Source organism: Leptidea sinapis, chromosome 26 (assembly GCF_905404315.1).
Source record: "Leptidea sinapis chromosome 26, ilLepSina1.1, whole genome shotgun sequence".
Taxonomy (NCBI): Eukaryota; Metazoa; Arthropoda; class Insecta; order Lepidoptera; family Pieridae; genus Leptidea; species Leptidea sinapis.
In genome coordinates this window covers 7,352,267-7,364,916 of record NC_066290.1, presented here as the reverse complement: position 1 = coordinate 7,364,916, position 12,650 = coordinate 7,352,267, and the positions used below count along the sequence as shown (strand labels likewise).

At 36.4% G+C, this 12,650-nt stretch overlaps 1 protein-coding gene across 1 annotated transcript; it reads left to right on the top strand.

Annotated features, from left to right (window-relative positions):
* The first annotated feature begins 2,159 nt into the window (after positions 1 to 2,159).
* On the top strand, positions 2,160 to 4,553 carry LOC126972371 (40S ribosomal protein S29). Its single transcript, XM_050819068.1, has 3 exons — positions 2,160 to 2,328; positions 2,419 to 2,518; positions 4,505 to 4,553. Exons 1-3 carry the CDS (start codon positions 2,267 to 2,269, stop codon positions 4,511 to 4,513), a joined length of 171 nt encoding a protein of 56 aa, XP_050675025.1. The 5' UTR covers positions 2,160 to 2,266; the 3' UTR covers positions 4,514 to 4,553.
* Positions 4,554 to 12,650: the final 8,097 nt, after the last annotated feature.

Here is a 12,650-nt window from a genome sequence, read left to right as displayed (position 1 = left end):
TAAACTAGAAAGGAAGCTGCTTCATCAATAGGTATTGAATATGGAGAATGGAACTTAGCCGCCTCTGCAAATGATATATTAAGCTACTCTGGGCCAATGAAATGAAATTATTTTGCTTTCTAAAGAATTAAAAAAAAAACTGGTCACAGTTACAGGGGCAATGTGGCGATCAGTGCAATGGAGACAATAAGCGTTTTCAGAGACAACAGCACAAGTGGCTGAGGGGTGTTCAATATTCATCCCCACTTTAAAAGCAACGCGGCTTTGACCTCCATTGCGTTTTGGTGTACCCAAGTGTGCAGCGATGTTACCACTTGATGGTAGGAAATATATTAGTTCAACAGGGAGAAATGTATAGCACATGTACACACATTTTAGGTAGCATTGGACCGAAGAACGCTAATACAAACCATGTTAGTGTTAGAAAATATAGTTCTACGTTCAGTTTTTGCCTCACCTTAGATCGATAAATTTCGTCACACGAATTTCATGTTTTTGTGACATGTCCTTGTCACAGCTGGTCACATTTGTGAGACCCGTCCCAACCAAGTGTGATGTCACATATTTCGCAAATTTACATTTCGAAATTTATTAAATTATTAATAGCACTATCCCGAAATTATTGCCATTTTCCATTTAATAAAATTAAAAATTACTTTTCTTTCAATTAAATAAAACAAAGGCATGAAAATTGTAGGCTGGATGAACAACAAAGTCTCGTGGAAGGACGATGATGTGAGATCTTTCAAATAATGTTTGCGATTGTAAGGACATGAACCAGTGGGTTGTGTAGTGGAGGTACCATACCATAGACGCACTGGCTTGCCTCAGGAACTCATAGAAATATTCAGGCACTGGTAAACAAATCAGCATAACCAGATAAAGTGGGCGGGGGTATACTCGGACACGTATAGGCTGGAATGCGGAGTCAGGCAAGGTGGGCGGAGCTCACCGAAGCTTTTCAGCCTCTACGTGAACGAGCTGATCGAGGGGCTCAGCAGCATGCATGCGGGATATTCGATTGTTTATCAAATGATTAATAAAATCAGTTACGCGGATGATATGGTGCTGCTGAGCCCATCGGTCTGCGCGCTGGGAGATTTGCTGCGTGTGTGTGAAGACTATTCAGAAAAGCATGGACTTAAATATAATGTAAAAAAAAGCATGCTCATGGTCTTTGCGGCAGGCGGAATTTCTCCGAGCTATGTACCTCCAGTGAGGTTGTACGGTGCAGAGCTGGTGAGGGTGCACAAGTTCACATACCTGGGTCATGTGGTTACAGCAGACATGAAGGATAATTGTGACATTGATAGGGAGCGGAGAGCGTTGGCGGTTAGAGGGAATATGTTGGCTCGCAGATTTGCACGTTGCACAAAAGATGTAAAGATCACGCTATTTAAGTCATTCTGTCAGAGCTTTTACACGTGCAGTCTGTGGGTTGACTATACCCATAAATCTATTAATGCTCTCCATGTCCAATATAATAACATCTTCAGGATAATGTTGGGACTGCCTCGGTATTGTAGCGCGTCCGGTATGTTTGTGGAGAATCGTGTCGATGGTTTTTCCGCAATCATACGGAAAAGAATCGCCTCCGTCAAAAATAGGTTGGAGAGGAGTCCCAATATTATTTTGAAGGTGATAGCCGACAGACAGGACAGCGCATTCAAAGCGCACTGGATGTCTGGTTTAGTTTGTAAGTTTATTAATTATATCAACTAATATAGAATAAGCTTGTTACTAACATATATGTAATTTATTATTGTATTTCCTAACATAGGTTAAGACTATTTCACTAACATTTATATATGGACCTTTTGTTGTCTTAAATAAATAGTAAATAGTAAATAATTTTTCAGGTGGTAATATTATTTTCTCACCTTAAACATCATATGAAATGATGGGGTCTAATTTTTCATGAGAGTAAATGACATACAGAATATAATAGTGGGGAATACAATTTCATCAAAAAACTTTCTTCCTCCAACATACTGTAACCTCCATCTTAAATAAATATCTAGAATTCTATTCGATACATTAGTCCATCAATCTACTCATATTAAAGAATCCAGTTGCTCGCAGTGCCATACCTTCTGAAGGTGAACTTCCGAATAATGCTTGACATTTGACAATTAGCTTTGAAAGGACAATTGACAATGACATGATATGTCATTTCTTTTAAAATCGAGTGCACGCCATTTTAGTCGTGTTTCGTGTTTTTCGTGCAAGAAAATTGCATTAGAAAGGAAACTACAACAAATATACAATGGGTCATGCTAATATCTGGTATTCTCACCCCCGAAAATATGGCCAAGGATCTAGGTCATGGTACGTAGCAAAAATAATCGAAAAAAGTAACTACGCTTCACCAATTCTTGGTTATGGCACGTGTTTTCATTTTTAATGTAATATTTTCAGCCGCGCCTGTTCCAATAAACATGGCCTTATCCGCAAGTATGGATTGAACATTTGCCGACAGTGTTTCAGGGAGTACGCACACGACATCGGATTCAAGAAGGTAAACAGTTCTTGATTTCCACATTTAGCGCCATATTCAATTTGTCTCGTTGAATCTTTATCATATCTCATTTATCGTATCAAACAAGTTTATACTGAAAACTGCTATTTGGATTTTTTAAATTTTGTGACTTGTCCGTGTTGCATTGTTGACGTAGACATCTCTTGTAACACCAGAACTATGTTCTAACTTAACCTAACCTACCTTTAATTTTTGGAAAAGGATTTGGTTTCCAGATTAGTTTTAGGTTGATATCATTATTTTGTATGAACAGAACATAACAGAATCATAAAATATTTCTCATTCCAATCACTATCTCTCAAACTCTTCATAAAGACGTTAACATCAATCAAATAAACTTTAAAAAATCATAAGACGTTTCCTCACAAAATGTATACCACCAATGGATTCCTGTTTTTTTGATATAGTAGTTACCTTGTTTCATCAAATATCATGCCAATGGATTCTATATTGTAGCCGAAGATTACATACATCAGGTTGGTAATTGAGTCTATAGTGTAGTTCATCAGAGTAAGTCCAGATAATTCAGTTGTTTGTGTGTTGCACCTTGCACACATCAATAGATGAGGGGAACAAAAGATAGGGGCAGAACAATGTGATGTTTCATGCTATGTCGGCTTTAAAAAATTTCAAATTTTTGACTTACCTTACAGGTACGTTAACGTAATTTATGTACCACATCTATCACAAGGAGTATTCCAAAGAGCTGTTTGACATTATTCTTAATAAATATTTGGATTTTCTTGAGTGTTAATTCTGCCAATATTTGTCTTCAAACAATTCAACACATTTTTTGCCTCTACATGAGGCCTCCTCAGGAGATATTGACTTGCCAAACTCTATCACGAGACTCAATGAGTATATGACTCAGTCTCATGCCAGAGTTTAGTGAGTCAACATCTCCTGTGGCGCAATTAACACAAGAAAACTCAAAACATTTGGCTAATTATGAAGTTCTGCAAAGTAACACCTAATTCAATAAATTTTCTTATTCTTACCACAAAATTCTATAATTGCAACAAATTAACTTTATACAAAGTACAACCAAACTGAGGAATGAACGGGAGAGATGTTTCAAGGTCAATGCATCATGATTATCTTTTAAAGAATAAAGGCCAGAAACAACACTACATTGATTCCTCTAGAGCATAGTTTCTCAACCTTATTTTGCTCACCCCACGCCCACTTTGAAAATATGTTTTTTTCAAGAGTATTTTCATGTATTTTTTTGCCTTTTTAGACTATATTTTTTAATCTACCCATGCCCCATCTGCGCCATCTCAATGCCCCCTAATTTTCATAGGGTCTTCTCCTGCCCCCCGAAAGTCTCAAACACCCTTGAAGGGGCCCACGTTGAGAACCTATGTTCTAGAGCTATAAGAGAGTATGGGTGTAGGCGATCACATGCCATCTGGTGACATCATTGGTCTAACAGCTTTATTGAAGTGGCAGTTAATGACCTATAAAAAAGATATCTAAAAGGTTTTTCAATCTCCCTAAGATTAATTGAGAATCAAAATTATTTATGAATCTTCCTGCTGATTATAATTGAGTCTCATGAAGTCGTTAGAAAAGTTTTGGTAGCAAATAATGTATTATTTGATCATCTCAACTAACTCTAATAATTGTATTAATATTTTTTATTACACAAACATAACTTGACGACCTGTATAGCCGAGTAGTTAGCGATCCTACCTACTAAGCTAGAAGTCCCGGGTTCGAATCCCGGTAGGTGCAAGCATTTATATGATGAATATTGATGTTTGTTTCCGAGACACGGATGTTTAAATGTATGTTTATATGAATTTATGTATGTTTAAGTAAGTATATTGTATTAAATATATCATTGTCTTGTAACCCATAACACAGGCTATACGAGTATATGCTTAACTTGGGGCAAGATAATTTGTGTAAAAAGTGTGTCAATATTATTAATATTATAACCCAATTTATTTTTTGTTTCAGCTGGACTAAATGTATGGAAATAGGTATAAATAAATCTTAACATCCATAACTTTGTTTTATTACACCACCAACATCTACAATAATACATTGTTAGTTTTACTAGATAGAATAAAGCTCAAGTTAAACGAGAACAGGTACAATTATGGTTTTTGCATATGTAAATAACATTTTATCTTTATATTTTTCCATTTTGGTCATTATTCATCATAATATAATATTTTATGAGATTTATGTACCAGAGTATAATTTACTCAGTGGGTACCAAAACATTACATCACTATTTAAATTTAAGTAGTAGTAAAGGCCGGCAACGCTCCTGTGATTCCTCTGGTGTTGCAAGAGATTGTGGGCGGCGGTGATCACTTAACAACAGGTGACCCGTACGCTAGTTTGTCCTCCTATTCCATAAAAAAAAAAAAGTAGGTGAGGGACATTAACAACACAAATTTGCAATCCACCCTTAATGTATAATATTATTTCTGTGATTAATTAATCAATATTATTGTGGCAGAACTTTCAAATGATGCAAAATACTTTATGTTGATTGTAATTCTCAGAAGGTTCATATTGAAGAATCGTATTTTAATAAAATCTATATATGGAACAAGCTAACCCAGCAAATATTGTATTGCCACTTAAAGAATAAAAAAATTCAATAATTAAAATTTTGGGGTAATATATTGTAGATACATAAAATTTATTGTATTTGATTGCCATCTTGCAACCCTGTAGCTGATCTGTGGATGGAATAAAAATATAAAACTTTTGATACATAGATGCTCATTGTAGAAGGGTGAAAATTTGAAGTTGTATGTGTTTTTTAATGCTGAATAAAGCTGAAATTTTTATTTTTTCTCCTGAGAAAGATAAAAATATTCTAATTAGTTATTAATTTTAAACATTACTTTTAACTTAAAAATTTCTGAACGACGGGGGCCACATCAAAGGAAAAATTGTTGTTTTTAAATAATTCCGAGCATTTTCATATTTATTCACCTTTAAAACCTCTACTTCCACAAATAATTCAAGACCAAAATTAGCCACATCGCTCCGGTCCTTTTCGAGACTTCGAACAGCAATTCATTTATATATATATACTAGCTGCCCCGACAGACGTTGTTCTGTAGATAATAAAAAAAAATACTGTTTCATAGGAATTTGCCAATAATATTTCAAAACATCTAGAATTGTTTTGTAAAAAATGCTCCCTGTTGTTATAATGAAATTGTTTCACAGCGGAACTGTCAAACCGTGCGTCACTAAATTATCTTATAGAAAATATGTCCATACAAAACAAATATTGAATATAAAAATAATTATGGGTCCCAAATCAAAATAATAAATATCCTATCTCTCAAGTTGGACAAAACTGCACTCCATGAAGTAATCCCCATTAAAATTCGTTCATTAGGTTAGGAGTAGTCGCGGACAAACAACGTGTCACGTAATTTATATATATTAAGATACAAAGCAGCTGTCATCTGGACTATGCTCATGGTGATTTATTGTAATCCATCTGTAACTCATGATCATACATAATATATCATCATAAATCATATTAAACTTATAGTGTAAACCACAGAACATATTCAGTGGTATAAACTCATGGTTTGTCCTCACTCAATGGCAGTATCTGATCCAATTTTTTTTATTCAAAAGGAGGACGAACGAGCGTACAAATCTGGTTTTAAGTGATCACCGCCGCCCACATTCTCTTACAACACCAGAGGAATCAAAGGAGCGTTGCTAGCCTTTAAGGAACGTGTACGCGCTTTTTTTGAAGGTACCCATGTCGTATCGTCCCGGAAACACCGCACAAGGAAGTTTATTCCACAGCTTTGTAGTACGTGCAAGAAAGCTCCTTGAAAACCGCACTGTGGAGGACTGTTGTCTGCCTGAATGAAGTGATTTTCATCACACCACACCAGTGGGAGGCTCCTTTGCACAGGATGCCGACTAGATTATAGGTACTACAACGGCGCCTATTTCTGCCGTGAAGCAGTAATGTGTTAGCATTACTGTGTTTCGGTCTGAAAGGCCCTGTAGCTAGTGAAATTACTGGGCAAATTAGACTTAACATCTTCTGTCTCAAGGTGAAGAGCGCAGTTGTAACTAGTGCCGCTCAGAATTTTTGGGGTTTTTCAAGAATCCCGAGCGGCACTGCATTGTAATGGGCAGAGCGTATCAATTACCATCAGCTGAACGTCCTGCTCGTCTCGTCCCTTATTTTCATAAAAAAAACCTGCACCAAAACTTTGAAGAGAGAGACCACAGCTGGCCGAGCTGTAAGTTTATATAGAAACCAGACACCCACCGAGTATCAACCAACACTTCCCCACTAAGTACATAATATAATATGTTAGATTATATATTATCTGCTAGTGTCGAATTTTATCATAATATGTATGTGTCTCCTGCGTGTTTGCATGCCTGGTTAAGCAAACACAATGGTAGAAGTTACCATAGGAAATACATGGGGAATATTTTGCTAGAGCATAGTTTACTTCAGTGACCCAATTGCACATTCCAGTGGACAAAACTCATTTTCATTGTACATAACTATGGGAAATATTTGAACCTTTTGTTCCCGACCACCTAGAAACCCAAACCCAACGATTTTAATTAAAAAAAAAAACCTTTCCAACGATATAATATTATGGGGGTCTACAGACACCTATTGCGGTTGCTGAGGAATAAAATATCCAACGCCGACTTTCTGCTTCTCTTTTGCAAAAAACGGGCACTTTTTATTTACTCGAGTACTTCGGTATTAAGGCGAAGAGTAAGCAGAAAACACGCAAATATGGTGTTTTTAGACAAGTTTTATGGTGAAAGTATTTCATTTCGAGCTATGAACACGACTTAATCCTGTTACACATATCCTTAAGTCTTATTTGTAGGTTGCTAATGCTTGCTGTTGGTTATAGTTAACACACTCGAGCCTTTTTGATCTACCACTTTTCTTTGAAGTTAAACAAGTTTTTTGGCATGGCGTGACGCATTTTTTTGGGACTTCTCTCAGAAAAGTTATTCTTATAGCTTGTACTTTATTGTGTAGGTTAATTTTATTCAGATTAGTAGTGAATAACGAGGATTGTAAGCAAATAAACTGTTTTCCACGCAAGAATTTTGAAAATATTCGCTTTGTTACATAGATGGCGGGCCGGCAGCCGTGAACTCATATCGCTCAAGGTCGCTGGCATTTAGTGTCGCCTTAACAGTTGTGAAAGGGATTTGATGCAACAAAATAAAATAAATACTATTTACTTGAAGTAAATACACTATTGGTTGGTAATTAAGTCGATCTTAATTTGTTTTATTTTGATCTTTAGTAAAATACTCAATTTGACAAACATATGAGATCATACTGACATTGACAAACAGAGAGTTCTTGGAGCACACACTCTCATTCGGTCGTAATAGCAATTTGAAGCTCTCGGATGTTCTTTGGGGCTGTGTGTACAGCTCTAACACGTCGTTTTAGAAAGTCCCATGCATACTCAATGGGATTGAAGTCGGGACTTCGTGCTGGCCAATCTAAGCGGAGGATCCCGACTTTAAGTAAGCTGAAGTACATTGTCATCCATAAACACAGCAGCACTTCCTGTAATAGCTAATACTGGGTGTACATGTAGCGTTGTAAATTTAGAGAGCCATTTTCTACGTACTAACTCCGTACGATCTACAGAAGTTATGCAAGGCCAAAACATGGCCGTGACCGAACGCGGGCGTAATAACGTCAAAATATCCTTTCCTACGTCGGTCCTCACCAAATAAAGAGATTCTGGGTTCATCATCAAATAAAAATTTGTTCCAGTCTACTTGTCCACGTCACGCAATTGTGGTCTTCTACTGTATACAAGTATATCGACATCTAGATGTCTTAAATTTCTAACAACTTTAAAACTATTGTTTTTGATATTACTGTAGGCATTTCTTTCCATTTTGTAAAGCTTGGCACACAATATAACGATCGTCCCTGGGCTCAGTACAATCGGTTTCTCGAGGCCTACTTCTTCCTCTAAACAGCTAAAACCAAACCGTTTCGACACATAAAATTGAGTACAGCGTTCTTGAAGAAGAGTCACTATAAAATTACCAGCGGTAATTGTCTTGTTGGTCATATAATGGTATAAAATCACGTTTCAAGAAAAACAAATTTAAGTAATTTTATATCAACATCAATTTATTTAAATACAGAGACCACTTTTTAATAAGGACTGGTATTGTGGAACCCAAAGCCGGGGAAGAGCTCGTGTACATGGTGGTAGACAGAGTTAACTCCTACGAATAGCCAAGAATCTATCTTTTTTATATAAAAGGGGGCCAACCAGCTTACACAACAGACGCGTTGCCGGCTTTTCAGGTGGGAGTGTGCTCTTTGCCCGATACAACTTAGGGACCTTCCCTAAGTTGTATCGGTTCCGGTTCCCTCTTTTGATTCTGAATCTTCAGGTGTTTCTAATACCTATAGGATAATGCCACCGCGCATGCCCAACCCACCAAGATGATGCTTGTTGCATTTTTTGCTCTGAAAATTTGTCTGTTTATACTGTTCATACCACGCGGTGAACACATTGAATGGTCAGGGTGTGACACAGAGTATATTATATTTGTGATTTTTGTAATTAAAAAAAATAGATTGAGTCCAAACTTGTAATTTGGGACCCGGCTTCCATAATACCAGCAGTAAACCACCAAACACTTTTTTTTAATTCTTTCAATAAAACTTGTGGTTTTATTTTGTTAATATTATTCGTTCCTTAAATGAAAGTTAAAAGGTTTTCAGATATAGAAAGTCACTTTTCGAGATAATTGGTCAAACATTTTTGTGAAATTAAAAAAAAAACAAAGTACCCTACTTTGTTTTTTTTTTCCAAATACAACCCTTTCGTTTCCTCTATATCTAAACTTATATGACCTTCTTACTATAATAAAATAATTAGTAAGAGCAATATTCCACCTACACAGAGAAAATTGACTCAGTTTTTATTCAAAGGCTCTAATTCTAAAACTTCCTTGTGCGGTGTTTCCTGGACGATACGACATGGGTACCTTTAAAGAAAGCGCGTACACCTTCCTCAAGGGCCGGCAACGCTCCTGTGATTCCTCTGGTGTTGCAAGAGAAAGTGGGCGGCGGTGATCACTTAACACCAGGTACGTACCGTACGCTCGTTTGTCCTCCTTTTCCATTAAAAAAATGGATGAAAGTTAATCTTTCTGAGTGATAAACTTTTTAATGTTAAATAATTGTAATAATTCCGAAGTGTTAAATCTTTTATGTACCTACCTTATATATATTGTCATTATTGTGGACGAATGCCCAATAGATGAATATTGTATTTAACCACATAAATGCTACTAGTACTTTTATACTGATAAATAAAGCAATTCGTGCGAAATTATTCCCATTCCAAAATGTACAAAAATGCACAACGTTAATATTAAAATTTTTACAGAAGTAAAAACTTTAACCAGCAGACGCTGGCTCTCCCGGAGTGCAACCCGTATTACTTTTCTAATCCTGACTGTTTTAAATAATGCTGTCAAATTGGTACATTGTATACATTATTTAAATACTCACCACGTCTCTGCATTGTCTTCGAGAATGTATGTTATTCGGTATAAAAAACATAATTATTTCATTGAAACAAAACATAATTATAGTAAACATTAGAACTCATGGTCATACTACTTGCGTAAGTAGAGCTATACGTACCTATAACTATAACTATGCCAATATCAGATCTCAAGTATTTTTTGACGTCAAATTCGAACTTCGCAGGGGGACCCCCCCTAAGACCACCCGGTCTTAGTTTTTGTGACGAAATATTTCTAGGGTGTCCCCGAAAGTGTGACACAGCGCGACAAACGCTGCAATGTATAAAAGTTACCTACATTAGACTCGGGAATATTTGTTATTTGGTGTTCTTATCAAACGAAAATGAATGATTATATCAATAAACATACAGGCTAGCCAAAATATTTAATGTTCTTGGTTTTAATATCATTTTATTTAATATATATAAAAATAGGTACTTATGTTATTACAACTTTACTCAACGATCTCTTGAGTCATCTTTTTACATCGTTTGCAAGGGCTGATTTACGTTTTCTGGACAACTTCACTGATTTTCAAAGTTTCCGCCTAGTAGTATTATTTTTACAACAAAAAAGAATCAATAGTATACCACTGCCTGATACAGCAAGGTGAGAGGTAATTATATCCCCATCACATCACGCTGATTGAAGTATGTGAATGATGACAGGCATGAAAAATGTAACGCCTGATCATATTTTGCGAGCGAATACTTTCTTACTTTACTTATGCAGTTACATGCTTATAATCCTTGAATAACCCATCTGGGTTTCGTACTAAACAAATGCGTCATACCGAGAAACAGCGTGTTTAACTGTAAATAAAAATGGTTGTTAAAAATAACTCTGGAGTATTAACTATAACCAACAGCAAGCAATGTCATCTTAAAAATTAGACTTAAGGGTATGTCTAACAAGATAAATTAGTGTTCATAGCTCCAAATGCTATATTTTCACCATTAAACTTGCCTAAAAACTAGTTTGCGTGTTTTCTCCTCACTCTTCGCCATAAGTGTCTTATTAGAAGTAGTGGAAGCAACAAATTATTAATGATATATTTAAATAATATATATATAAATAATATATTTAGAAACATGTACTAGCTGCTTTCCGCGACTTCGTCCGCGTGGAAGCTATAAAGCAGCAAAAATATTTTGCCTACACCCAGTTACATCTATTCCAGTACGTACAATTTTTCGTTTTCCCTTGACGTATGTTTAAACAAACCTACAAATGGACAAAATATCTATAATTATTTTATTTTTGGTTTCCGTATTGTTTGTAGAGTGTAGGATTGAGTATATTGTTTTAACTTCAACTGGATACCTTCACGCGTTCCTAAGATAAAGGGTCTTGACAGACAGACAAACGGACAATTGGCCAACAAAGTGATCTTATAAAGCCCCTTCAGAGCCCAGTGCCAGTAAATTTCTTCTTCGAGTGTTTAAGTTTCCTTACATTATCTTCGTATTGACCTTACCGTAACAGTGTGCTATCAACGTATATATGAAAAAAAACACATTGACGGGCTGGGATCAAACCGGCTCCTTACGAATGAAAGTCAACAGCTCCAGTCATTGAGTCACCGACGCTTAAACATGACCTCTAGTTTTGCGCATGTCTGTTTCCTCCTCCTTTGCCCTCTACAAAAAGAATATCCAGTACATATCCTCTACAAAAAGAATGTAGTATCCAGGTCACGGACGAGTAAAAAAAGAAGGACTCCGCGCCGTGATATTAGCAAGTGAAGCACCGTTATTCTAGTGTTTGTGCGGTTACGGGGGATACTAGTTACACAATTTTTTCTCCCTTAAATAATCATAATATAAGCAACAAACTGGTACCCATTAGACGCCAAAAGAAGAAGAGGTAGACCGGGTACTAGATGGAGAGACAACCTAGTAAATTACGAAGGAGTGATGTGGTCGCGCACATCATACAATAAGGACCAATGGAAAAAGAAGGGGGAGGCCTTTGCCCAGCAGTGGAATGATATATAAAAAACATTGTAAATAAATCAGTAATAGTTTTAATATTGTAATAGGCTTTAATAAATAATAAATAAATAAATATATGGCCACAAATACTTATATAGTATCGTTTTTCACAACGCACGACGGCATTTTTCAAATATTTTACTAAGACGCAAACTGATCTGTCACAGACGATGACAATTCTCGTAACGACCGCCTATCGGCCTGTAGTAGTTGTAAGTGTGTGCGTGGCTATGTATTTGATCGGCTTGTTTTGGACTTTGGTGTTATGTAAGGTGACACGAAGTCCTTATTTTTTACTGGTTCGTGATCCAGGTAAAAAATTTTATCAGATTGGTTTCGGTATTCAGGAGCTCTGGCATGCAGAAGTACTATAATAGATAAACACTTATAGCGTGTTTTGGCAAGCCTTCAACCGTTCACGTCTGACTTGAGACTCCGCAGCATTAAAGTGCAGGGAAAGTGTTTGTGTCCGCCAAATGATAATCTCTATCAATAGCCCGGTACCTACTTATGCAACAACAGAGCCCACCGCGCCATTCGCCGCTGCTCTC

Bases quoted from the DNA above. Each gene is read 5' to 3' on its own strand.
- LOC126972371 (XM_050819068.1), top strand. From the start codon at position 2,267: ATGGGTCATGCTAATATCTGGTATTCTCACCCCCGAAAATATGGCCAA. The intron at 2,329-2,418 runs GTACGTAGCAAA...TAATATTTTCAG, and splicing joins GGCCAAGGATCTAGGTCATG to CCGCGCCTGTTCCAATAAAC.